Source organism: Orbicella faveolata, unplaced genomic scaffold (assembly GCF_042242905.1).
Source record: "Orbicella faveolata isolate gen_17 unplaced genomic scaffold, um_ofav_v1 contig_46, whole genome shotgun sequence".
Lineage (NCBI taxonomy): Eukaryota > Metazoa > Cnidaria > Anthozoa > Scleractinia > Merulinidae > Orbicella > Orbicella faveolata.
Genome location: NW_028301576.1, coordinates 33,646,371 through 33,672,038, shown reverse-complemented (window position 1 = coordinate 33,672,038; position 25,668 = coordinate 33,646,371). Strand labels below are relative to the sequence as shown.

At 40.1% G+C, this 25,668-nt stretch overlaps 6 protein-coding genes and 1 pseudogene across 6 annotated transcripts; 2 read left to right on the top strand and 5 right to left on the bottom strand.

Moving 5' to 3' along the window:
• Positions 1-417: 417 nt before the first annotated feature.
• On the bottom strand, positions 418-1,940 carry LOC149099907 (uncharacterized). Its single transcript, XM_089278367.1, has one exon. It carries the CDS (start codon positions 1,825-1,827, stop codon positions 724-726), a length of 1,104 nt encoding a protein of 367 aa, XP_089134493.1. The 5' UTR covers positions 1,828-1,940; the 3' UTR covers positions 418-723.
• A 4,436-nt stretch (positions 1,941-6,376) lies between these two features.
• Positions 6,377-9,785, top strand: LOC149099906 (uncharacterized). The gene is made up of 2 exons (XM_089278368.1): positions 6,377-7,905; positions 9,745-9,785. Exon 1 carries the CDS (start codon positions 6,779-6,781, stop codon positions 7,868-7,870), a length of 1,092 nt encoding a protein of 363 aa, XP_089134494.1. The 5' UTR covers positions 6,377-6,778; the 3' UTR covers positions 7,871-7,905; positions 9,745-9,785.
• On the top strand, positions 8,945-9,988 carry LOC149099905 (uncharacterized). The gene has a single exon (XM_089276931.1). It carries the CDS (start codon positions 8,945-8,947, stop codon positions 9,986-9,988), a length of 1,044 nt encoding a protein of 347 aa, XP_089133057.1.
• Positions 9,989-13,671: 3,683 nt separating this feature from the next.
• Positions 13,672-14,373, bottom strand: LOC149099904 (uncharacterized). The gene has a single exon (XM_089278383.1). The coding sequence runs from the start codon at positions 14,344-14,346 to the stop codon at positions 13,726-13,728; it is 621 nt and encodes a 206-aa protein (XP_089134509.1). The 5' UTR covers positions 14,347-14,373; the 3' UTR covers positions 13,672-13,725.
• A 489-nt stretch (positions 14,374-14,862) lies between these two features.
• LOC149099903 (uncharacterized) lies at positions 14,863-15,817 on the bottom strand (annotated as a pseudogene).
• A 2,127-nt stretch (positions 15,818-17,944) lies between these two features.
• On the bottom strand, positions 17,945-19,151 carry LOC149099902 (uncharacterized). The gene has a single exon (XM_089276930.1). The coding sequence runs from the start codon at positions 18,989-18,991 to the stop codon at positions 17,945-17,947; it is 1,047 nt and encodes a 348-aa protein (XP_089133056.1). The 5' UTR covers positions 18,992-19,151.
• Positions 19,152-23,825: 4,674 nt separating this feature from the next.
• On the bottom strand, positions 23,826-24,583 carry LOC149099901 (uncharacterized). Its single transcript, XM_089278376.1, has one exon. It carries the CDS (start codon positions 24,497-24,499, stop codon positions 23,954-23,956), a length of 546 nt encoding a protein of 181 aa, XP_089134502.1. The 5' UTR covers positions 24,500-24,583; the 3' UTR covers positions 23,826-23,953.
• Between the last annotated feature and the right edge of the window lie 1,085 nt (positions 24,584-25,668).

Here is a 25,668-nt window from a genome sequence, read left to right as displayed (position 1 = left end):
AGAGGGAGAAATTACCGCTGTGGCATCAGGTCCCAAGGTCGAAATTACAACAATTTCAATATTGTACAAATCTGCTGCCGCTTGTAAAGTTATTTGGTCACCATAGGTGCCATTCTTTGCCATTGAGTGTAAATATTCTGCCCAGGGTGTGGCCGCAAAAAGCTCTAAAGGCATACCTTCACTGTAGTTTGGATTGTTCGTCAGGTACTTTATAATTTCTTCCCGGACAGTTTCTGCTGATCGGTGTATACCGAGACGGTTTAACCAGAAGCACAGTGCCCCAAACTGACAGTTTCCGTCACCTGGTGGATTGTACATGAGAGACAAATCCATGTTGGGAAAGTCTACATCCAGAAAACGGTCGCGGGCTGTTAACGGTATGTACATTTTTTTTCGAAGTTGTTTTATTTTCTGCTGTTTTATTGTTTTATTTTCTGCTGTGCTTCCTCGGTGGCATTTTCTAATGCTTGCAATGTCTTCTACCGAAAACCATTCTTCTATGTGTTTAGAAGAATTTGGAGGCCTAAATCTGACTTTATATGTATCAGGATTTGTTTTTCTCTTCTTTACTACTGTGCCTTTAACAACAAACCTTCTTTTCGGTGCAAGTTTACCTCCTTTTTGCGGTCTGTAGCGTACCAGAACGTGTTCTTTTACTTTAAAAGTTTCTGCTTTGTGGCGTCGCTTGTGGCTCTTTACCATTCGATCGTTAAGCTTCTTGCTTTAAAGCTTAGCTCTCCGTCGGATCTTTTTTACTTTCTTCAGGTGGCAGGCCAATTCCCGTTTATTTGGCGCTGTGGTAACCATGTTATCATCAGAATCTACACAGTCCAGCGACGCCTTCACTAATTGATTTGACTTCCGCCCATAGTATATTTCGAAAGGAGACCTCCAGCCAAGTTCTTCTTTACATTCTTCATTCAAAATCCGGTTATAGTCTTCAAGATTCGCTGCCCAGTTAACCCCTTTTTTACCCAGGGATACTAAGTCGTACATGATTTTTTTTCTTAATCGTCTGTGCGATCTCTCAATCTTTCCCTGTGACTGCGGGTGGTAGGGTCTCAATTTAATTAGTTTTATTTTTAACTGTTTGCAAAGAGCTCTAACCTTCCCTTCGAATTCTGTTCCTCTGTCACTTTGAAGGCGATCCGGTGGACTGTGCTCGCTATAGATCCTCTGAAGTGCGCGACTAACATGTTGGCTTGACTTTTTTTCCAGCGGCCGCAACCACAAATACCTACTGAAAATATCCATTACGCTTAGAACATACTTGTACACGTGCCTGTTGTGGTTGACAGCCTCTTTGCTTAAGTCCATCAGGTCAATTTGATGTTGACCTTGAATGGTCCTGGCGGTTACTGGCCTTGGCGTGGCTTTATTTGTGAATTTGACATTGTGTATGCGATACTTCGCTTCGTTGTTTGTCACTCGTAGGATATTTCTTTTGCTCAGACCTGCGAAGCCATCTGCGGCTCGATTTCGCAGTTTTTTACATCCACCAGCTTTTGCTTGATCAAACGTTTTTGCAACAAGACTTGCTATCGACGACTTCTTAACTACTTTCTTGCCATCAAAGTACAGTGTTGGGGTAGACTGAGGTCCAAGGTGTAAGCTATCACGTTGGCACCAATAGCGCACTACTGCATTCCTCTGTTTGCGTGTGCGTTCTGCCACGGGCACGTTAAAATTTCCTTGTACCAGCAGCAACAGCATCTCGTAAGCCTTGTCGCTTAATGAATGAAAATATCTCCCTTTCTTTTCTGCTCCGAAACTGCAAAAACACAGCATAAGGCAGCTCATAAAGGCTAAGATCCATTTATATGCCATACCGGCTTTATCGAAGGAAAAAACTATGAAGTTGCACAATAAAAGAATAGTCTTATCATAATAGAAAAGCCGGCTCCTAGGCGTCAAAATTGACACAAAGTTAAATGACGTTTTTCTCCAAGACCGCCCATAAGTGGAAGAGCCTATGGTGGAGTTGTTCATATGTTCACTATCCATGTACTAATTAACTTTATTATAATTTGTTTAGCTTTATTATTATTATTATTATTATTATTATTGTTCTTATAAATATTAACCCTCCAAGTTACGACCAGTTTAGGCGCCATGGCGACTAAAATTTTGCCTCTGGTGACCAGGCTTGAAAATGAGTCGCCAACGTGGCGACCATGAGATGTCGTGGGATGCTGTTCGAGTAGAACCGAAAACGAATCTGTACATTATTATTTAGGCAAACGGATGAACACACTTTTTAGTACATGCAGTTGTCATTTAAAAAAAGAATAAAGTAACTTCATGAAATCGCGACAAGGTGAAATAAAAAGAGCAAAAAGAATTTTGGTATTTGTCTTGTAATGGTGTTCAAGGTATCCCGACTTTTAGCCATGATTGTAGCAACTATTTTAAATCCTGTGACTACTCTCCCAAAAATTACCTCATATAGAACATGTGGCAAGTCACTTGAAGTCTCCATCTCCCTTACTAACCCTTGCACTCAACCCTCTCGCGTATCTTTTTATTTTTTACCAGGAGTTATTTGCCCTCTGTTCACTTATTGCATTCCATCGTTGCTAAGCAAGCTGTGTTATCTCCAAAATAACAATTGCGAGAAGCGTGGGGGAGAACGAGTTTCATTTTCGTCCGGTCAGTTTAGTATGCAGAGCAAAATATCAAGGAAGAACGTATTTGTGCCTTGGGGGATTAGTTAAGTCATATAATTTCTACCAAATATCCTATTCAAAGGAAATTTGAAAGTTTATTACAAAGTGTGACAACTTGTTATTACAAAGTGCGACAGCTTAATTTATTACAAAGTGCGACAACTTGTTATTACAAAGTGTGACAGCTATTTTATTACAAAGTGTGACAAGTGTTATTACAAAGTGCGACAGGTATTACAAAGTGCGACAGTTTTATTACAAAGTGCGACAGGTATTACAAAGTGCGATGATTATTACAAAGTGCGACAGAACAGGCCCTCTTTTATTTCTCCTGTACATTAAGGATTTAAGTAAGTGCAGTAGTGTTTGACTTCCACATTTTTGCAGACAATACTAATCTGTTTTACTCTAATTCTAATTTAGCTGAACTTGAGTCCATTGTTAATGATAATCTGAAAATGGTATCTGACTGGCTTATGGCTAATAAGGTTTCCTTAAATATTGATAAGACAAATTTCATTATTTTTCACCCCCCACAAAAGGTTAAGGGTCACATAGTCAAATTAACAATTTCTAACAGGGAGATCATGCAAGAGAAATTCATAAAGTATTTGGGTCTCCTGATTGATTTGCATCTCAGTTGGAAGTATCACATCTTACATATTTCTAAAAAGATTAAGCGATGTATTGGCATACTCTCTAAGATCAGGCACACTCTGTGACAGACCAGGTCCTTTTACAGTTGTATTACTCACGAATTTATCCCTTCTTGACTTATAGTTTAATAACTTGGGGGAATACATATCAAACAACTCTTTTACCTCTTATCATCTTACAAAAAAAAGCAGTCAGAATAATGACATTCTCAGAATATAATTCCCACTCTGGTCCACTCTTTCAGAAATTAAAAATACTTAAAGTGAGTGATTTAATATATTTATATAGTGCTTTATTTATGTACAACTATTACTCTAATAGACTGCCATTAATTTTTGATAATTTCTTTAAGAGTATCAACAAAGTGCATCAATACCAAACCAGACTGGCGAGTAAGATTTCATACTATCTGCCAAAAGTTAGGACTAATTACGGCAAATTTAACATTTGTTTTTTTGGTGCTAAAGTTTGGAATTCCATTGATGACTCACTTAAATCTAAGAGTCGTGCTTGCTTCAAAAATCTCTTAAAAGAATTGATTATCTCCAACTACTGACTGGTACATTGATGTACTTTAATTTTTAATTTTATTATTTTTTTCTGTGTGCACACTAATTTTTTCTTTTTTCGTTCTCTGTATGTGTGTGTGTGTGCGTGCGTGTGTGAATGAAATCGTGTCCTGTTTTTTATATATATTCTGTAACGTTATTGCAATATTTTTTTCCGGTTGGCCCAGCCACTTAGCTCGATTACCCTTAGCTATTTCTAAGTGGCTGTGCTCTGTTTTTCATTGTTATTTTTTCACATTGCATGTATTATTTTCATTGTAAAGTTTTTCTGGGCACAAAGTAAAGATTGTTTTTGTTGTTGTTGTACCTGAGGGGCTGTTCTGTCTTTGTTAGCCTTCATGATAAATGTTTTCGTAGTCTTCATTACGCTTTTGGGCATACCGTTGGACTGCGAATTTTCAGGACTTGAGGTTACATGATCGAATTTCCAATCTCATGCGAAGCTCCTGAATTCGTCCAAATCAAACTGTGGGCCATTGTCAGAAAACACAGTGTTTGGGATGCCATGCCTTTCAAAGTGCAGCTTTAATTTGTAGATAACAGCTTTAGATGTTGGACTCCAACTTGTCGAATTCCCAGTAACTGCTGTAGTAGTCTACGGTCACGAGGTAGTGTCGGTTGTTTGTCTCAAACAAGTCAACAGCAACCTTGGACCACGGCCTGTCAGGTATCTCACGTGGGTGGAGTGTCTCCTCCTGGGAGATCTCATAAGTTCGGCAAGTTTCACACTGGCTGACAGAGTTCTTCACAACTGTGCTCATTCCTGGCTGGTAAACACTTTCTCTTGTGCGTCTGTACCATCCTTCCACGCCAAGGTGTGATCTGTGGATTCTGGATAGGACTACTGGTCTGAGGGATTTGGGAACTACACATCTGTCTCTTTTGAAGACAATTCCATCTTGTGCTGATAATTCATCACGAACATTGAAGTATGGCTTGACGTCATGTGGGAGATCATTCTTGACCTTTGGTCATCTGCTTCGAATTTCTTTCTCAAGTGCTTGCGTCGTTCTTTCTCACAGACTTTCTTTTTGTCTAACTAATGAGAATAATTTCAAATCACTCCAATTTTGGACCTTTCATTGCCTTTAAGACGTGGAGAGCACTTACCTTGAACCCCTTTTAGGTAATTGAGGAAGAACCTGTAGACCTGCTTCTTTCTCATCCTGTGATTGCTACCGTCCTCAGAAAACTTGGTTTTAACAGCTTAAAGAGTTTTGTTTCGTTTACTGGCAAGAAAAGGAAACATGGCTTCTTTGAAATGAGCTAAATAAAAACCATAACATTAATTTTGGTAGCCACTGCTAGTAAATAAGGTCAATACTCATCTAAAGCACCAATTGAAACTAATCTTGGTTACTGTATTTGCTCACGAGGTTACAATTCTTAATACCACCCTTAATGCTGTATTTTTAGAAGTCATTAAGAGGAAAGAATGTGCAGCAACACTTCTAGAATTCCCAACTCAGACATCCAATTAAGGTATTCAAGTTATTTACTTTGCACATAACTTCACTTCTAAAAGGCCAAATTCCACCAATCCTGACCTAAATTTGCTTTCTGCCTTGGTTAGCAACGCGAATCTTTATTCTACAATCTTTGAGCTGATCTTCCATAAAACAGGGCAGTGGTCCACCTTGGATCACACTAAAACCTGCAGGGGGAAATAAAGAAAAAATATACAAGAGGTTTTTGTAACTATTGCCACCTACCACTTACACAAGGGCAATAGGTCTATTCCCTTGCAGTTCATTTGTCTAATATTAAGAGCCTCCAAGTAGCCTATACTAATGCGCATGAGAATACAAGTCATATAAAATAGATATGCAGTGCGTACATTGTCAGACAAGCAATTTGAAAACGTTTGCCATCTGACAACTAGAAATAATACAGGAGAAATGCTAATTTCAAAAAAGTGCATCTTAGATCTAAGATGTAGATAATTAAGACGCAGGAGAGAAGATAAATGCTGTAATGCAATATGCCATCTTTATTACAAGGATATCATCAGGCAAATAACAAAGCAAGCCAAGTCAAAAAATTATAGAGAGAGTATTAACAAACAATCAGACTTGCAAATTGATAAAATATCTTTTTTCATAGCAATTCTGAACTAAATCTCTTTAGGCTCTTTAGACTTGTTTATGTTGGTTGTTAGGAATATATTCCAGTACTGGGCCATTAATTGAAGGCTTTTGTGCAAAAAGGGCGTATGTGGCATTTTGGGTCGATTTTTATTTTTTGCAGGATCAAGCTAATTTTTGGCAGACTGACTTGTTTTGACGTGAAAAGCATCGTTGCGTAATTGTTTTTGTTGATTTGCACTTCGTTTTCGAGAAATAATGTATGCAAAAAAACTCAGTTTTCTGAGCAGCATCTTTTGGAGTGAGTCCTTTGAAGATGGATTTTGACGCAGCGCGAACTTAAATGGTTACGTTTAGCAGCTTCGACAGCGCGGTTTTTTTTAAGTAGATGTTTTGATTTTTGAAAGAAATAGAGAAATAGACTGGAAAAAAAGCAACTGACCTCGTATCGAACTGGTGTCACGACAGAACAAACTCAGATACGGCCCGTTCAGCGCCTTATCCACTTGTGCTAATGAAGCAACAGTAAGAGAACTGCGTAATTATATAAATAATAAAACTAGCGGCAAATACCACACTTCGGTGACTCCTTCGTTTAGCAAAACAAAGGTTTCTTTTGTGTTTTGCTCAACATAAGATCTCCAAAAGATACCCTAGGAAAACTGAGTTCTATTTCGTCATTGGTCTAAGTCACTAGTGAGTCACGTGAGATAGAGCGCGGGAACCTGAGCATTCAGTTCGAGCGTTGACCTTTGAGCAGTCAGTCGTATGATTGAATTATCCTTCGAAAATTCATCAGAAAATGGATAAAAACGATCCTTCTTCGATGCATGAGGAAGCATTGCTGAGTGAGGAATCTGACGGCTTTTCTGGAGGGTCTTTTAGTGCCAACGACGCTATACTTGCGGCCCTCCAGTCGTTGAATAAGAACATGACCGAAATGGGCGCATCGCTCAGATCATTGAAAGAGAAAGGGGAAACTCAGACCCCCACAACGGCAGAACCTGCCACAAAACGGAAATCCCCGTCAACAGGGGATAACTCTGACACAGAGGAATCAGATGCAGACGCACTTTTGGCTGCAAACAAACGACCTAAAGTTGTCGCCGACAAGAGCAACGGCTCCACGTGCGAAGCCAGTGCAGATGATGAAAGCGATTCTTTACTTGATGACATCACGCAGTCTCTCACCGACACGGAGAAAACTGCCCCGAAAGTGTCTGAGAAACTTGCCAAGATCGTAAACTTGAGGTGGCTTACTAAGCTTGACGAGACAAACCTCAAGGAAAAATCGGATAAATACCTTCGACCGATAAACTGTGATCGGCTAATCATTCCGAAGGTAAACCCTGAAATCTGGGGGCGCCTCGATCGGCACACGAGGGGCAAGGACCTGAAGTTGTCAAACTTGCAAACCACACTTATGAAGGTCGGTAATATAACCGCACAAACGACCGATATGTTGTTGAAGGCTCGTGCCGAGGACGGTAAAGTTGATGTTGACAATATGGTCCGAATGAATGCCGATGCATTAGCACTTCTTGGGCATATCAGCTTCGAAATATCCCAAAGGAGGCGTGAAGCCATTCGCCCAACACTGCACAAAGACTATGCCACACTGTGTGCTTCACACGTGCCTATTACAAATTTTTTGTTTGGCGATCAACTGCAAACGCAACTTAATCACATCCATGCTTCAAACAAGATCAGTAGCACGGCAAGCCCCTCTAACTCCGCCAATAGGCGATCCTATGGCAAATCGCACACGCCAGGTAATAACCAGCAGTGGAAGCCTTTTTTAGGCAAAACGCCTCCGGGCAACCAGTCGTACAAGAAGTCGACTCCATATCAACACCACTGGAAGAAACAGACCGGCCAAATGGCCCGGAAGTAACCAGTAACATTATTGCGACTCTTAGCACCACCCCGGTAAGCGAATTTAAAGTTATTTTACCATCACTTTTAAAGTATTTTCAGGGGAGAATACAAACATTCAAAGCAGGCAGTTTAGCCGCTTATTCCCACATATGGCAAGAGTTGACTTCTGATCCTGAAGTTTTAGAGACTGTTACTGGTCAATATATTGAATTTGATTCTCTGCCAATGCAGGTCAAACCCTTTATGCAACCTAAGTTATCAGAAATACAAACAGAATCGGTTGATTTGGAAATAACCCAGCTCCTCAAGAAGGGAGTTATTCAACCTTGCCAACACGAGCCAGGGGAATTTGTATCACCTATCTTTACCAGACCCAAAAAGGATGGCTCTTTTCGAATGATTTTAAACTTGAAATGTTTTAATGCAAATGTAACTCACTATCATTTTAAAATGGACAACATCTGGTCTGCCATCAGGCTAATGAAGCCGAGGTGCTACATGGCATCCATAGACCTGAAAGACGCCTATTACTCAGTGCCAATATGTAAGGACCATCAAAAATTTCTTAAGTTTGAATGGAAAGGAGCCTTGTACCAATTTGTGTGTTTTCCGAATGGATTAGCACTTTGCCCTAGGAAGTTCACAAAGCTGCTAAAGCCGGTTTTTTCACTTTTGAGACAACAGGGGCACATTTCAGTTGCATATATAGACGACTCCTGGTTGACAGCAGATAATCTCTGCCAATGTACCAAAAATGTCATTGATACAACCAGTTTGCTTGACAAAGTAGGGTTTGTAATTCACCCTGAAAAGTCTGTCCTACTTCCGACACAAATTATAACTTTCCTTGGTTTTGTTCTCAACTCTATTTTGATGCAGGTTTCACTGACTCCAGACAGCTCTAAAATTAAAAGATGCATGTGAAAATCTGCTCGCTACTGTCTCCCCTTCTATAAGGGATGTGGCTCAAGTACTTGGGCTTATGACCTCTAGTTTTCCAGGGGTGATGTATGGCCCATTACACCATAGGTTCCTTGAAATGGACAAAACGCGAGCTCTAAAACTACACAGAGGGAATTTTGATAAGAACATGAACTTATCCCAGGAAGCCATAATTGACCTAAAATGGTGGGTCACTGCACTGCCCACAGCCTATAACCTTATCAACCATGGAGACCCCCAGGTTACTATGACAACAGATGCTTCTCTGATTGGATGGGGTTGCTGTATTGATACAGTCACCTCTGGAGGGAATTGGTATCCAGAAGAAGCACAGCATGACATTAATTATTTGGAAATGCTTGCTGTTTCCCTTGCCTTGAAATCTTTCTCAAGTGTAGTCCAGGGTAAACATGTGAAACTCCTGGTTGATAACACTACTGCAGTTACTACCATTAACCAAATGGGCACATGCCATTCTCGAGTAAACAATGAACTTTCACACCAAATCTGGTTGTGGTGCATAGACCATAGTGTTTGGCTATCAGTTGCACATATTCCTGGAAAACAAAATACTGAGGCAGATAGAGAGTCACGGCTGCCCCGGAAAGAAACAGAATGGACTTTACAGAAGCCAATTTTTGATGCTGCTACTAAAAAATTAGGCGTGACTCCTAATGTGGATTTGTTTGCCTCTAGATTGAATTTCCAGTTAAAGCCCTATGTTGCATACCAGCCTGACCCAGAGGCCCATGCCATCAATGCCTTTCACATCTCCTGGAAGGGGTATACCTTTTATGCATTCCCCCCATTTAGTGTCATACAGCGGGTATTACAAAAGATTTCTGACGAGGAAGCTACGGGCTTACTAGTAGTTCCACACTGGCCAACTCAGACTTGGTGGCCATATTTAATGAATATGCTCATTGATTTTCCTCTCATGCTACCTAGGAAGGAAGACACACTGTACCTACCAGCACATCCCCACCTGCTGCACCCACTACACAAGAAACTTCAACTACTGGTCTGCCACTTGTCAGGGATCTCCTTACAAGCAGAGGAATTTCGGCTGGGGCTGCAAAGATCATCATGCAATCCTGGTGAACGGGTACGCAAAAGCAGTACCAGACTTACCACCAGCGATGGCAAGAGTTCTGTCATTCAAGGTGTATTAATCCCCTTTCAGCTTCTATAGAGAATGGTCTGGAATTTCTTTATCAGCAGTATGAAAATGGCCTATCGTATAGTGGTATTAACACAGCCAGAAGTGCTTTATCCACAGTTATCTTCCTTCCAGATGGTGGCTCCTTTGGAAATCACCCTTTGGTTTCCCGAAAAATGCCAAAAAATTTTAAAATTAAACGAGACTTACCTGTAAGGTGAAGTTTGATTGGAATTCTATGAGTCATTGGTCAGGAGCTAGGGAGTCACGTGCCCACTCTATTCTTACACAACATTGGGCATATGTTTTTTCAGCCCACCCTAAACTAGTGAGAAATTGTGTCCACTCACAGGATTTAAAGACTGAATGCTCAGGTTCCCGCGCTCTATCTCACGTGACTCCCTAGCTCCTGACCAATGACTCATAGAATTCCAATCAAACTTCACCTTACAGGTAAGTCTCGTTTAATTTTAAAATTTTTTGGCATATGTTATTTCTCAAAAATGAAGCACAAATCAACAACAACAATAACGCAATGATGCTTTTCATGTCAAAACAAGTCAGTCTGCCAAAAATTAGCTCAATCCCACAAAAAATAAAAATCAACCCAAAATGCTACATGTGCCCTTTTTACATGAAAGCCTTCAATTGTAACAAATATCAACTTTGCCTTATTTTTATTATATTTGTAATTTGAATTTAAAGTAGACTTGAAACTTGATAAGATAACAGTACTCCTCAGTAGGCACCAGGTGTTTTTTGTAAGTTATATCATACAATGCCATATTTCCAACAATTAAAATATTGTTATATATATACATACACATGTAGCTAAAAATGTAATGTTTTAATAATTAATACAAAATACAAGGTGTACTAGACTAACCAAGAAGCAGAAAAAGAAAAAGGAAAAAAAACTTAAACACACAAGTGTTTTATTACCTGACATTGTTAGTCACATTCTTCTTGAGTCGCAATTTCAGTTTTTAATGGACACAAACCTTGTGCCAGAATAACTTTAAGTATATTACAGTCCTTTTTGCATTTTCTAAAAGCTAAAGATATAAACAGTTGTCTGAAAATAACACCAAAATACTTTCTCGTGGGAACTTGAGCAAGTAAATTTCAAAGTTCAGAGGAATTGTCAGGTAAAACACAGGTAAAATTTCATCATCAGTTTCATTTCACCAGTACTTTCAAGTGTTTCATATATCACTCCAAAATTTATTTTCTACATGAAGATCTCTATGGTTTGTTCTTCAATTTACCCATTTTCTTTCTCAATGTCTAGTGGTCTCCCCTCAAAAGGTTTCTGCTGTACCCTTTAAGAACAGCCACAGATTTGTTGCATGAGGCCCTACCTTGTAAAATAATAAATTAATGTATAGTGAAACTCAACTTTCTTTGCTGAGTAGAATGTACTCTAGAGTAAATTCGGTCTCAGTGAAATCTTGAGAAGGACTCAGATCAGCCTGGTGTATGGTGAGTTGACCACTTCTGTACATCACAGACAACCTGCAGAAGTACTGGGCTATTTGGTCTGCAGCAAGCCACTCTTCTTTGCTGGACATTTTCCTGCCACTGCTGTCTTGCAGAGTCTCATCTTACTGCACTCATCCACTACATTTTCGTCCTGTCTCCTCACCTTCCAGGAATGTTCTTTTCACTTTCTCAAGAAAAGTGGGTTCCTCAGACCCGTCCCTTTGAGATTTTTCATGTGGATCATGATCACTAAAGGACATTTGGGATTTTAACCCATTTTATTTCGGCGCTGTCTATGCCGTTTTTTTCTCTAACCTCTTTAGGTGTTTACCCACTGATTCATGTGTTTCTGCAGACTGCAAAATACTGGTATGTTTTTGTGAATGCCTCCTCAGGGTAGGAGGAATACACTCTCATAGCTTTGACAACTTGGGACTCTTCTTCAATAGAATATGAGTTCCTAGACCATAGTTAATTGAGGGGAATGGTTTTGAAGCCCAGCAAACATCAAAGGAGCAAACAAAGATGCCAAGATTTGTGTTGGAAGGTCCACAACCATGCACGATGTTTTTTGTGCTCATACACTATGCATGAATTACGTAACCAAAACGTCTCTATTGGTTAGTTCCTTGGCCAGTAGTATACAACCATTGTGTTTTAGGCAAGTTCAAGGCCAAAAAAGAGAACAAAAACGTGCAACAAAGAACTTTGTTGAGTTTTATAATAATCCCCCTCTATTAACTATGCCTAGACTGAGGCTGTTGGAGCAGACAATTGTCAAACTCCTGGATCTAAAAGTAGCGGTCTCTCTTGTGCACAGTACATTTAATGGCTGCTCTATGCATAAGCCTGTAGGCCCTTGAGGTCTTCAAATCCATTCCTCATTGTGCAGGTGTGAAACATGTACCAGGGCCCACATCATAAGCCTTCTACACTCTCAAACCTAAAAACTTTTAGAGACAGGATCCCAGACATTGTGTGCTTCATGGTCTGGTCTAAATCTTGAGTCTTAACAATATTATTGATATGCCTGGTACCCTTTAACCCACCATAGGATATCACTAGCATTTTTGATGTCGTCGCCTTCATTTATGCTACGATGCATATGGCTCTTCACTGTGGCAATTCATCTGTCACAGACATCCTTTCCAGCCTGTGGATCACGGAAATCATATCTGACAATCTTAATGCCTGTAGTATTAGTATTTTATATTTTATATTTGTATTTATGTTAGTGTTAGTTATCTTTAGCTAAATACTCCAACACTCAAATAAAGTTTATGTATGTATGTATGTATGTATGTATGTATGTTGTATGTATGTATGTATGTATGTATGTATGTATCTATGTATGTATGTATCTATGTATGTATGTATGTATGTTGTATGTATGTATGTATGTATCTATGTATGTATGTATGTATGTATGTATGTATGTATGTGCACTCTCTAAGCCAGCCAGCCAGCCAGGCAGTTACAATTTAGAGAAACATCGAAGCCATTCTTAACATTAGAGGGTGCTCATCCATAAATAGAGATTAAAATTCCTTGTGCAGTATTCTAAGCTATATCAAATGACTAGATCATGTGTCATTCAGGATTGATGAGTTTGTATGCCGACTGTAAAGTAATAGTTCACAATAATCAATTGCAACATCAAGCATGTGACCCATCTGTGATAATATTCGAGCAGGGTTTCAAGAGTAATCTAAAAAGTAAGATATGCCCAGAAAAACTCTTATCTAACTAGTCAGTGTTTTAGAATTTTAATGTCATGGCCATTCATTCCCATATTTAGATTTTATGACTAGGATTTAGGTGTTTTCCACTGTTATTTTAACCCACGGACATACAAGCTAACTTGTAACCCCACCGTGGTACAAGGGGGGAGTGGACAGAACCCCTTTGGGCTTTCTCTCTGTTTAAAGCCAGCAAAATAAATTTACATTGATTAGATAGCCCTGAGCTTGGTCTACAAAATGATACCATATATGTTAGTTTTCAAATGACATCATTTGAATGCCATCTTGGATCTGCCATCTTGGATTTTACTTTTTCTTAGACAGTCAAAAAATAACAGAAATTAATACAAAATCAAGCCAGAATACTTATTACATGTACAAACTGGTGAATTTCTGGAATTTGATGAAGAAAACTGGAAAAAAACTACAGAATTAGGTCGAAGAAAATTGATTTTTGGCCAAACCCACATGAAACTTGCGGTTGCTATGGAAACGTCAAAAATGATAGACACGCAATTGATGTCGTTTAAGAAGACCCTAGAGCTTTTAGCAGGAGCCTATTTGGCTGACCTTATTTCTGACGAAGAATTTGTGCTCCTGCATGACTGCAGTAATGAAATCCAAGAAGTGCTCGACCTGTGTGGGTGACATGAACAATTTTGTGTGGGATGCCTGTGGTGGTGGAACACCTCTCCTGTGAAGTATTGTTTGCTTTCTTGCAGTACTGAATTTGTATCTAGTAAGATCAGGTATCCATTTCTTCAGAGTTTGGAAAGTGACCTTGGCTGCCATTATTGAAAGAATCTGTTGCCAGGTGTCCCAGGTACTTGCATTACTGTAGCACTCTGTCAGAGCATTCATGAGCACGTTTTCCACACCCCTGTCTTCACTTTCACTGTCAGTGGAGAATTTTTGATTCAAAGATGGAACAAGAGAATACCACAACTTCTCGGATTGTTTGGGCACAACTTCCTCCAAGACAGCGCCTACTGCCTGTTGTGCCTTACGAAGATGGCAACAACACGTCCTTTCACGCATTTCATCCCATGGAACAGTTACAGTATGCCTGACTGGGCTAACATCCCTGCTGTCTAAGAATTTGTTCAGTTTGGTCAGAGGCGTAGAGTCATCGCGCCTTGTGCTGTGGGAATCAGGTGTCACATCCATGCTGGACTCTGAAGGCAGATACAAACTTCCCCCGGTGTCTGGATGTTGGAACCAAAACACGCGGAAGCTGGCATACTTTGCGCCACTGTGGTAGCCCCGATAGAATTGTCCTGCAATAAATGTATTATTGAAAACTTCCTTGATACATGTCTTTGAACTAGCATGAGGTCTGTATTGGGGAGGTCAATTTATTTTTGGAAAGTTTGGGGCTCGGTCCATAAACTTGAAAAAAAACTAGACTAATATTCCCAAATATGGCCGAACAAGCTAGTTCAACAAATTCCTTATTTTAATGACTCTTCAAGCAATGCAGTGATTCTTGGTAAACACGCATCCCAAAGTTAAATTTGCATTTTCCGGGCCGCTTTCATGAAATTTTAACTGAAATTATCCCCCAGACATAAAGGAAATCTATTTCTACTTAAGAATAAATTTTTATCTTGTGAAATGTTTTGGAAAAGCAATTTACTGATTGAAACTATTTCTCAGCGATCCATGTATGCAGAATTTACCCTGCTAAGGGCACCAATCAGAATTCTCCTTTATGTCCTGGATCAGTATGCAATGTAATTAAGTCTAATAAATATAGCTTGTTCCTAATAACGTCTAGTATGGAAACAAAATCTTCGTTAATGTAACTTCCTTATTACTGAATGAATCAATAGTGAAAATCATTTACACTTACCAGTGACATGTTTCCCTTTTGCAGAATAACTTGGCTTTTGATACCAGGCAGCTGGGCTACGGTCTTGTGTTCAGCTTCTCCAAAAAGCTTTTGGCAATTAGAACACACTTCTGTGAAAGTGAAATGCTATTGCTTCAACTCCTTTCAAACAAGTGCCGTCTACTTTTCATCTGTGCCTGGTTACCTCCCATGCTGACTGATTATAATATATTGCTGTGGTAAGCATTGCTACAAAATGTACAGGCTGCATACTCCAAAATCATGCTAAATCTCATTTGTAGTTCCTGATAAAATCGGATATAAAAAGCCCACTCTTCTACTTCATGTTAACCTAGCCATCACAAAAAAAAAATCATGACTGACCTGCGCCAACTGGAGGAAAAATTTCTGTTTCCTTCAAAACTATCTGCAAGGCAGAACCAGATGTACTCGGTCCTCTCTCTGTTTTCGGCTTTTTATCAAACATTGCATTGTGCTTTGATAGGTTCACTGATATGGAGCACTTAGCAGAACTGTGTTTCCAGCTGACACTCAGAGATGCATAATGTTGAGGACATAATATAATCCAATTTTGTACATTTCATGGTGGTGCAAAGATTGACGCTCTCACCAGTAAAAGCTCTGCTTCATTTTCTATTCCGATAATGGAAAAGAATAACTTGTGTCTTGAAATGTCTCAATTGCAGCTAAGTAATGGGACCATTTCTACTGATCTAGTCCTATATTTGGTATCAGAACCGCAATGGCCCCAACAATAGCAAGAAATAAACATGTACTGTTCTCCATGGCACTTCTGAGACAGACTGTTCAATTATGCCAAAAATAGATCTCTTGATCAAAAGTTGTTGATTTCACTTCTTTTTTTCCCATGCCAGAATTGTTACGCATTGTACTGACAGCACGTGAACGATTTACTAGATAAGAAACTCTGGAAATAGCATTCTTTTCAGATTCAGGTAATGGGTTGCCTAATACTTAATTAAATGAACATTCAGCAAATAATTTTTATGAGCTGTTTCCGTTCTGAGCAAGATCGCTATTAACAGCGAGGCCAACAACCCTCTCCCCTCCCGGCAAAATGGTACCTTTTTTGATGTTCCTTCCAAAACATCAGACATTTAAGTGATTATTGCATAAAGGTCAAACCCTTTTCTGCCACTTCAATTTACCAGACAAGTTTTTATGTTGAATGTAAAATTTTGTGATATTTTCCGTGAAAAGCTAATTTGATTTTCATAATGTAATACACAGGTGTAACGGTGCACTGATGGTCTGAGATGAAAGTATAGATTTCAGCTGTGGATTTCTCACCTCATTTTTGAACCGTGGATTTAAAGTTGTTTATACAGGACATGCAATTAGTGGTTTCATAGAAGAGCATTCATTTCAGGTTCAAGGAATGATTTATTATAGTTCATGAAATATTTTATAGAATAATAATGTTATGATGATGATAGTAGTATTAGTATTAGTTGTAGTAACCATGATATCATGATTAGATAAGGAAACATGTTTGACAGGTTTAACAGACATCAAATTATGTAAATATTATAGCATTTTGTAAAGCTTAGCTCTAGTTTTTGTCACAATAAACATCATTATTATTAAAAAATAATAAAGTATATGTTGTGATCTGGTGACCTTTGCAGGGTCTTCATTATTAAATTTAAATTTGTCCTATAAACAGTTATAACACAAATGCTTCTCTATTACCACATCCATTGCAGCATGAGATTGGCACCATTCTTTTACCGGACTAGGACAATAGGGGAGGCGTAACTGCTCTGGCTTAATGCAATTACTCCTTTGTCGAGTTGCTCTTGCAGGTGCTGCTTGACCTCCATCAGGTGACTTGGCGGGATCCATCTATGACGCTGGGCCACTGGGATATCATCACTGGTAGGGATAGTGTGCTGAATGGTCATGGTACAGCCTAGAACCTCCCCATCTCTGGCAAATATGTCTGCATAGGAGGTGAAGATTCTTAGTGCCTCTTGCTTCTCAGCTGGCATTCCAGGAAAGTCTGTCAAGGTGATTCCAGCAGGAAGATCTTGCTCTCTCTGGGGGGTTGCAGGGTGGACAGGCTCTGGGATGGAAATTCCTGGCTCTCTGCTCCCAGGGGGCATGATATCAACTCGTTACACTGCACATCAAGCTCTAACCGGCTTCCACTGGTCACTGTAACTGCACTTTTTACTGCACCAAGGTGTGTTCGTGGCTTAAGCCAAACATCTCTTGAAGTGGGGTTTACTACTGGGATGTGGAAACATGTCTTGCAGGCACTGACCAGGGTATTGGCAACCTGTATGTTACCTGGTACTGGCACACTGAGGGGTTTGACCACAGCAGTAGGACCACAGGCTGGACCAGTGACAGCTACATTTGCCACTTAGTTTTGGAGAATCATAATGGGGCAGGTTCCAGCTACACTAACAAAACCAGAGGTACAGGTTTCTGACGTCCTGGGCTCACTATCAGTCCTTTGTTGGAACAGGGCACCAAACTTGAGGATCTGTGCCAGAACATTCGTTCCAAGGAGCCTAGGTATGTCCTTTCTCTGTTGGGAAGTGGCTGGGGTGTCTTTTAGGACAAGTACCCTGCAGTTGGGTACTTTCACCCCATTAACCTCTATCTCCAGCTCAAGGTAGCCCATGTATGGAATCTCGAGCCCGTTAGCAGCATGTAGGGTTATCATTTGCTTTCGTCTTTTCACGCACCCACAGGTTGGCTGGAGCTTCTTTCTATAAAAGTCTTCAGTAACAAAGGACACCATTGAACCAGAGTCTACCACGCAGAGCACATCAACAACACCAAGTCTTGCTTGGACCGTTGGGGTACCACCAACCATATGTATTGGCATGCGGTTGTCTTCTAGAGGTTTTGAGCCACCACTCTTCCCGTCAACGGCATGGCTCACTGCCATGGAATCTTCTCGTTTAACACTGGCGGCTTGTATTCAGGTCTCCCATTGTTCTGGTTACCACCCCTGTGGTTTCTTCCATGGCCACCTCCAGGACAGTCCCTTTTAATGTGAGTCCTTGACCCACAGCCAAAGCAACCAGGCTGCCACCATTGCTGCATACTTGGGGAAAGCTGCAAAATGGTTTGCTGTAGCCTCTCAAGAGCCCCTTGCTGTTCCTTGATATGTTCTGCAAGGAGCTTTTGCTGCTTCTGCAGGTTCTTCGTAAGAAGTTTTTGGCCTGCTACCAGCTCATCTACCACCTGTAAGTCAGCAGCACCTTTCACCTCATTGCAGTTTGTCTCATTCTCAGTAATGGCTTCACGCACGTCAGCTTTCCTAGGGGGTGTACCATCCTCATCCACCCAGTGCTGGACTTCTTCTCTGATCTCCTGAAAGGATTTCGCGGAGTGGTCTCTCGCCCAACTCTTAATATCTTGTCTCAGCTGCGGGTCGTACAGGTTTTCCAGGAACTGATCTTGAAGGAGCCGGTCTTTTTCAGTTACTGCGCCAGGGTTGAGGCGTTCCACCCATGACAGGAGAACCATCAGTGAATGGGAGTAGTCCTGTATGGACTCCTTTTCCTTTTGTCGCTGCTCAAAGAACCTTGTCATGGCCTGTGTGGAGGTAAGCCCTTCACCAAATGAGCTGTGTAGTACCTGGAATACGGCTTCTGGTGTGTTTTTCTCCTCATCTGGCAGGAGTCGCAACTCCTCCTTGGCAGCTCCCTCCAAGTGGTATAGGAGGAAATCCACAGCATCTGCCTCAGATAGGAAACTGATGGCTCGCTTAGCGTCCAGTATCCAATCCTCAATCAGATGATCATCTATGACTCCTGTGAACTTCAGAAGTTTACGTTCTCTGGGCACCTTAAGAGTGACCTGTCCTGGAGAAGATCCTGATCCTCCAGCTGCTGGTGAGGGTCCACTGTCTCTGTTCAGCTGGGCTTCCAGCGCTGCCAATTTCTCAGTGAGGGTTTTGAGTTGCTCAGCAGTGGTCATCCTTGTAGTTTGCCCATTCCCGTTTTAACTCTACATGAAGAACTCATATCCCACTCCTGACACCAAACTGTAAGACGGCCAAAAAGGTTGACATAGTAACGACAGATACAAGTGTACGATTTAAGAGTTTATTGACAAAGATAGTGGAGACAATAACAACAGAAACGAAATAAACGGGAACGAGTAACACTGAAATACAATGAACAAACTAAGATAAGCCTAATGTTAATAGAGAGTAAAATAAGCAAAATAAGCTAACTTAGCTAAGAAATAACAAAGTGATTTGGTGCAAATAACAAGACAATTGCAATAGGAAAATTGCATGACAAAAAATAAAGACACAGGAAATTGTGTGACAAAAACTGTCAACATTTGTAGAGTATTACATGATACACAGAACTAAAAAAGGTTCAAGTTATGGGACTACACAATAGTGCTAAGCTGTGTACAAACTAGTCACACAAGTAATTACAGTGATAAAAACATGCTACAAAATGTGTAAAGGAACAGAAATGAATTTGGATTTGTGCAAACAATCACAAGTAATCAACAAGGATATGTGGTAAGCGAATAATACAACATTTACTAGCAAAAACTATAAAATAAAGGAACAGAGATAAAGCTATGTACTGTGCTAGACTAAAGGTCAAGAAAGCTAAAGGAATAATACTAAACAAAAACACAAAACTAGTAAAGACAACTACATAGTGACTGCTAACTGAACTAATGAAATAAGTGAAACCAACTAAACCCAACACCTTAAACAAAAGTAAAAATGAAACAAAATAATGCATTACATACTAAGGGTTGTTGAGAATATAGCATTTGAACTAAACCAGTGCTTGACTTGAGAACTTGAGTGTAGCTCAGAATAAACCAACTGAATCAACTGAATTTGCTGAACAAATGGTTGCCAATTTATTACAGATTTGAGGAAACTGTAGGAATAACTCTAAACCAAATAAGGCAAGGGAGTGTATTTGTTGCCCACAAATACGGGATTTACCTAAGGGAACTATGAGGTAACTTCTCCTACACAACAGGATTTAGCTAAGAGAAGTGTGTGGGAATGAATCACCAACACATACCAAAATAAGGTGTGTAAGGAAACCAAACTAATGAAGGAAAATAACCCAAATAGTAAGAAGAATAAAAGGACAACACTAATAAAAATAATTTGAAAATTAGAACTGAAAATGAACTAAAGTGACCTTGTCACACTATGGTAGGTCACAATCACCTAAAGCAAATATCGTGAAAAAGAAGTGTGAAATTACAGCTGTCTATACTTTATATATGTAATTTATCAGTTGTATTTGGAGTTTGATTTTTCCCTGGCAGCCAATGTTAGCTTTGAAACATGAACGTTTACATTTTTTGTCGTTTTGTCATTTTGCCATTTTGTCATTCTTTCATTCATTTGGACTACTAATGAGTTGTTGTTGTTGATTTGTGTTTTTTTTTGTTTTAGAACACAACTAACAAGCACGAGGTTAGATCCCAGTACAGTCCCTGTCGCAGCTGTAAGGGCCTGTTCTTACTGGCTAATTTCAGCCCAGGCTGAAATTTCATCAAGGTATATATTAGGAAGTGCTGATATTTAAGCCCGGCTTCCAGAATAAAACTTCTTAAAAAGAAATTTGGCATTACATGACAAATGTTTTCAACCCAAGCTGAAATTAGCCATGTTATGAGGCCCTTATTTCAGTATCAGCAAACTGAGTACACTTGGAGACTTCAAACTCGTAACTGGGGTCTTCATTTAATATTGCACGGGATTGAGGAAACAAGTCACTCTATACATTTCCATTAGAGGATCACTTTTAGTTAGTTTTTAAGAAAACAAAAATTAGGCTGAGGCATGGAGTTCGTTAGGTCTGATCTTTCATGTAACCAACAAATAAAAGCTAACTGCATTTCTGCTTTTGCTTGTGGTAAGCTTTCAAACCAGTTTGCTTGCAGTTAGTTACCCAGGCGGTGAGGCCTGGGTTTAAAATTTGGCTCTTGTTTTTTTCCTCGTTCAGTCACAAATTGCAGTCTGGTCTCTAAACCGAATGCGTCACCTGTGCAGCGTACAGCACATGGAATTTACATAAGTTGTCGTGAAAAGTTAGTACAGATCCATGATTTCTGGGGTGATCAAATCACATACAAACAAACACACCGTTTGCAGCAGACCAACACCAAAGAACGTTGAGCGTTTTCGGAACGGGTCGGTCTGCAAGCCATATGAGAGGTCAATTTACAAGTGAACATTTTGAGTAAATTTGTCAAGAATCATGTTATACCAAAGGAACTATCAACTCTTCAACTTGATAAAAAGCATCTTCAGAAACGTCATCATATTTTTAGACGTGATCATGAACCAAGTAGAATCCCAGCACGAACTCAAGAATGTCTGAGCAACAAGAGCAGAAAGGTTAGAGAATTAGTTTACAAATGTATCTTTCTGTTCGAGGACACCTAAGTAAAATGCTCTGAGAAACTTCGTAAAGTATAATAAAGTTAAAATCTCAAACTAAAGGGTATTCTCTTGTTATTTTCTTGTATCAGAGTAATGTCTCTTTACAAGAATGAAACCCATGTACCAAATTATTGTACATTTAAGCTGAAAGAAACTAATGTGTGTTGACCCCAGCAAAACAATTCTTGGCTTGCACTGTCACACAATCCTGATGCGATGAAAAAATTATTCAAAAACCGTTTAGTAACGGTAAGAAATTGTGATGTTATAGGAAATTAATAAACATGACACTTATCTAATTTTTAAGTCTGTGCGTTTTCTAAAACCTCAGATATTCATTGAAGTATTTTGCACAAATTTACAGAGCCCAGTATGGAGCTGCCATGTCGGTGTACCTCAGCGGTACACCGACATTGCGGCCAGAAAATAATGTAAACATGTGGATCTTGCTTTGGCTATCTAGGTGACTGATTATCTGTACTGAACAAACAAGTATTTACATAAGCACCTTTCCTAATACTTTAACTTCCGAATGGGCAAAAAATCATGAGATAAGTATATGTTTTTCAACAAATGTGTTCGTAGCTCTATGTTACGCACCGACATAACTCTGAAATTCAAAATGTCTCGCTTGCTTGAGAAAAGCAAAAAAAACAACAGCAACAACGAGAAAGGCTAAGGAGAACAGGTTCATTTCACGACCTAAAGTCCTGCAAATGAGTAAAGAGCTATTAATCGATTCCAAGAAATGCAATCAAAGACAGAATAGCTTGAGCACATGGATTTGATTGAATTTAGTATGACTTCAAATCCAGAGCATTTTGCTCAATTTCAATATTGCTAGTGCTTTTCAGTATAACAACTTCCTGGGTACACACAGCAAAGCATCTAGTTTCATTCCAGTTTGCATGCAGTTAGCTTTTATTTGTTTGGTTAGGGTAGTGCTATTGCTATCCCGTCATTCTTTCTAAACTGACACCCAAAGCATAGTACAAATCTTTGAAAAAGAAAAAATATATACTATACCCAATTTGGGTCTTCATTTTTCTTCTTCTTCTCCAAAGGGTTACTATGAGTGTCATACCACTATATGCCCCACCTGACCATTGCAGAGAATTGGTTTCTTTGTTTGTTTGCTGCCGAGATTTTCTGTTTTGAGTGAAATCTGGCTTACATTCACACGTCTTTTAATCGGCTGAAAAGTTTAGAATAGTTAAGTGTAAGTGAAAGCCCACTCATAGAAATACTCAGTCATGTAACTGATCATGCGACCATGTCATAAACTCTTTGTATCCGAGAAAATCGGGAGTTAATTTTATCTAAATCAGCGAAAGTTATCTCAAGTTATGAAAAGATTTGCTGTGGTTATGCATGTTTGGGGAAAACATGGTTCTTAAAGACAAACATGCCATGTGGACAATTTTGATGAAGCATTAACAGTGGCAAAACCGTATTAGCTTTTTTAAATTGCCTTGCTGCATCTCAATGACATTTGCGTGACGAGTGAATTTTGCAAGAGTCAACAACCATCTTGAAAATTTTTAACTTTGCAAGATTTTGTTTTCTCAGTTCGTGTCAAATTAGTTTATTGAACAGTTGCAGTGTTGATTATATGTATTGCCAGCTGAGGTGTAGTGATTATTCTGTAAAATTCAGCAACTTAAATTTAAAGAACAAATATTAAATGCAGCCACCACTAGCTACTTTGTCATGGAAAAAGTTTTTTTAATTCCTTTTTAATTTTGACATCTAAATACAAAGTTAGAGTTTAAACTACTTTAACTTTATGCATTGTTCGACAACTGTGTATTCAGCCTTTCCCACCTTCTGTCTGCATAAGATCCAGGTTTGGATCCAGGTTGGAGTCGTCAATAGAAATATTTGTATCACTCTTGTTCGTTGGTAGCTCCAAGCAAACATTACAAATCCACTGTAGATCGGGATTATCAGCATGCGATCTGTAGCTTTCTAGCCGCATGTTCACACATTGTCGTCTTACATGGAACCACGTATTGCATGAATCACAACAGATTCCACATTGGTTGCTTTTCACTGACTTCATAGAAATCCCACACAGATCCAAGACATTATGAGGGCCAGGATTTGGACAGATATCGCCGCTTAGAAGTAGGAATGACAGGGACAGCGATGTGTTCAGTTTTATTCCACTGTTAATACAAAATGCTCTCCCAGCATCGAAGCCAATATGGTGCCATCTATGGTGGTTTGGGCGCAAGTAGACCAAAAGAGCTTATACAATAACAACAACAAGATTTATTTCTGCTCCCATTTCTCCGACCACATGCTTTGGTTCATCGCATCCCATAATAGACCAGTGATCATGTGACTGACATGTCACAACGGAAACACTACATCTCCCCCTAAGTTATTACAAATGTCAGCACTAGAGAAAAACTAAATGAACAGTATTACAAATCTAATTAATAGTCCTTAAAAACGAACAGTCTCTCTCTTTATGTCTCTTGCACATTCTAAAACTAAGTGCATACGTAGTCTTTTAAATAGGCGGGTGGTTGTCTAGAGCGCGCAGGTCGCAAAACAACTGAATCGCCCGGCAAAGGGTTGGGTGGAGTCTCTTGCACCTCTGCTGGCTGGCTTGCAATTGTCATTGGATGCGTTTGTTCCACCTGGTCTGGCTCTTGGGGTAGTTGTGCTGGCTGCACCTGGTCTTCCTTTTCAGTGGTTCCAGGTGCAACAAATTTCTTCATGTGGGCTATGTTTCGCATTTTATTGTTCCCATTGGTATCTTCCAGTATGACAGCATTTCCATCTTTGTGAACGACCTTGTATGGCTCAGGTTCATAATTGGGTGAGAGTTTGTTCTCTCGAACCTGTTTCAGTAGGACTTGATCACCCTCTTCAATGTCGCTGAATTTGGCAGCGCGTGTTCTGTCTGCATACTCCTTCTGTCTAAGTTTAGCATGAGCATCCCTCTCTTTTAAGAGCAGCTGCCACTGTGCTTCAGTGGCTCGATCCTTGGGGATTTGGACTTTTGGAAGTTTGTCACGTAGCTTCCTCCCCATCAGTAGTTCTGCTGGTGATATCCCAGTAACAGTACGAGGGGTAACTCTGTACTGGAATAGAAAGTCTGCGAGTGCTTTTCGCCAATCTTTACCCTCTAGGTACGTGATTCTCACGATTTTCAGTAAGGTCTCATTGCAACGCTCCACCTCTCCATTGCTTTGGGGCCAATAGGGCACGCCCTTTTTGTGTTCAATTGCTAGATACTGTAAATCCTTCGAATTCCTTGGATGCAAATGGAGGTCCGTTATCACTACGGACAGTCTCTGGTAGACCATGTGTTCTAAAAATAGCCTCCATGGACTTGATTACATTTTGTGCATCTGTTTTCTTGAGAAGGACAGCTTCGATCCAGCGAGAATAGTAGTCTACAACTACCAGGAGGTGATCTCCACTTGTAATCTCGAGAAGGTCAACTGAGATTTCTTGCTACGGGGAGTCTGGTAGTCTGGTTGATCTCACCGGCTCTGGTTTGGATCGGGGTCCGACAAGCTGGCAGGGGTGACACGTTCGTATTGCTTGCTCTACTTGCTTGTCCATTTGTGGCCACCATACTTTCTCTCACAACCTGGCTTTAGTTCGGACCATACCTTGGTGTCCTTCGTGAGCCAACATTATGGTGCGCTTTTGAAGGCTCTGTGGAATGAGGATGCGGCTTCCTCTCATCACCACCTGTCCTATCACCCACAGTTCATCTTTAACTGCTTTGTAAATTGTGCCTTGTGCCTTGTAACTGGCTCCAATCATCTGTCATTACAGCCTGCCGTAACATCTTTAGCGTTGGGTCTTTTTCAGAAGCGATTTCAACTTCCTTTGGCACCAACGCAGCTGGTACAGCCTCACTTACTACGCTGTACGCAAACTCTTCTGCAGCTTGAGTTTCGTGATCATGGGTAGTACCCACCGGTAGGCAGCTCAGGACGTCTGCAGCATTGTCCTTGCCCCGTATGTGTCAACTTGTATTGGAACTGCTGTAAGTAGAGAAGCCATCTTTCTATTCGTGCTGATGGGGGCTTTGACTTTGCTCCGAGTACGATGAGAAGAGGCTTGTGATCAGTGCAGACTTCAAAGCTAATGCCATAGAGGTACAAGTAGAACTTTTCACAAGCCCACCTTACAGCCAGAGCTTCTCTTTCAAATTGGGAGTACCTCATTTCAATCTTACTCAGCT

Coding starts and splice junctions, on each gene's coding strand:
- LOC149099902 (XM_089276930.1), bottom strand. CDS start 18,991: ATGACCACTGCTGAGCAACTCAAAACCCTCACTGAGAAATTGGCAGCG.
- LOC149099901 (XM_089278376.1), bottom strand. CDS start 24,499: ATGGGGAGGAAGCTACGTGACAAACTTCCAAAAGTCCAAATCCCCAAG.
- LOC149099906 (XM_089278368.1), top strand. CDS start 6,779: ATGGATAAAAACGATCCTTCTTCGATGCATGAGGAAGCATTGCTGAGT.
- LOC149099904 (XM_089278383.1), bottom strand. CDS start 14,346: ATGGATGTGACACCTGATTCCCACAGCACAAGGCGCGATGACTCTACG.
- LOC149099905 (XM_089276931.1), top strand. CDS start 8,945: ATGAACTTATCCCAGGAAGCCATAATTGACCTAAAATGGTGGGTCACT.
- LOC149099907 (XM_089278367.1), bottom strand. CDS start 1,827: ATGGCATATAAATGGATCTTAGCCTTTATGAGCTGCCTTATGCTGTGT.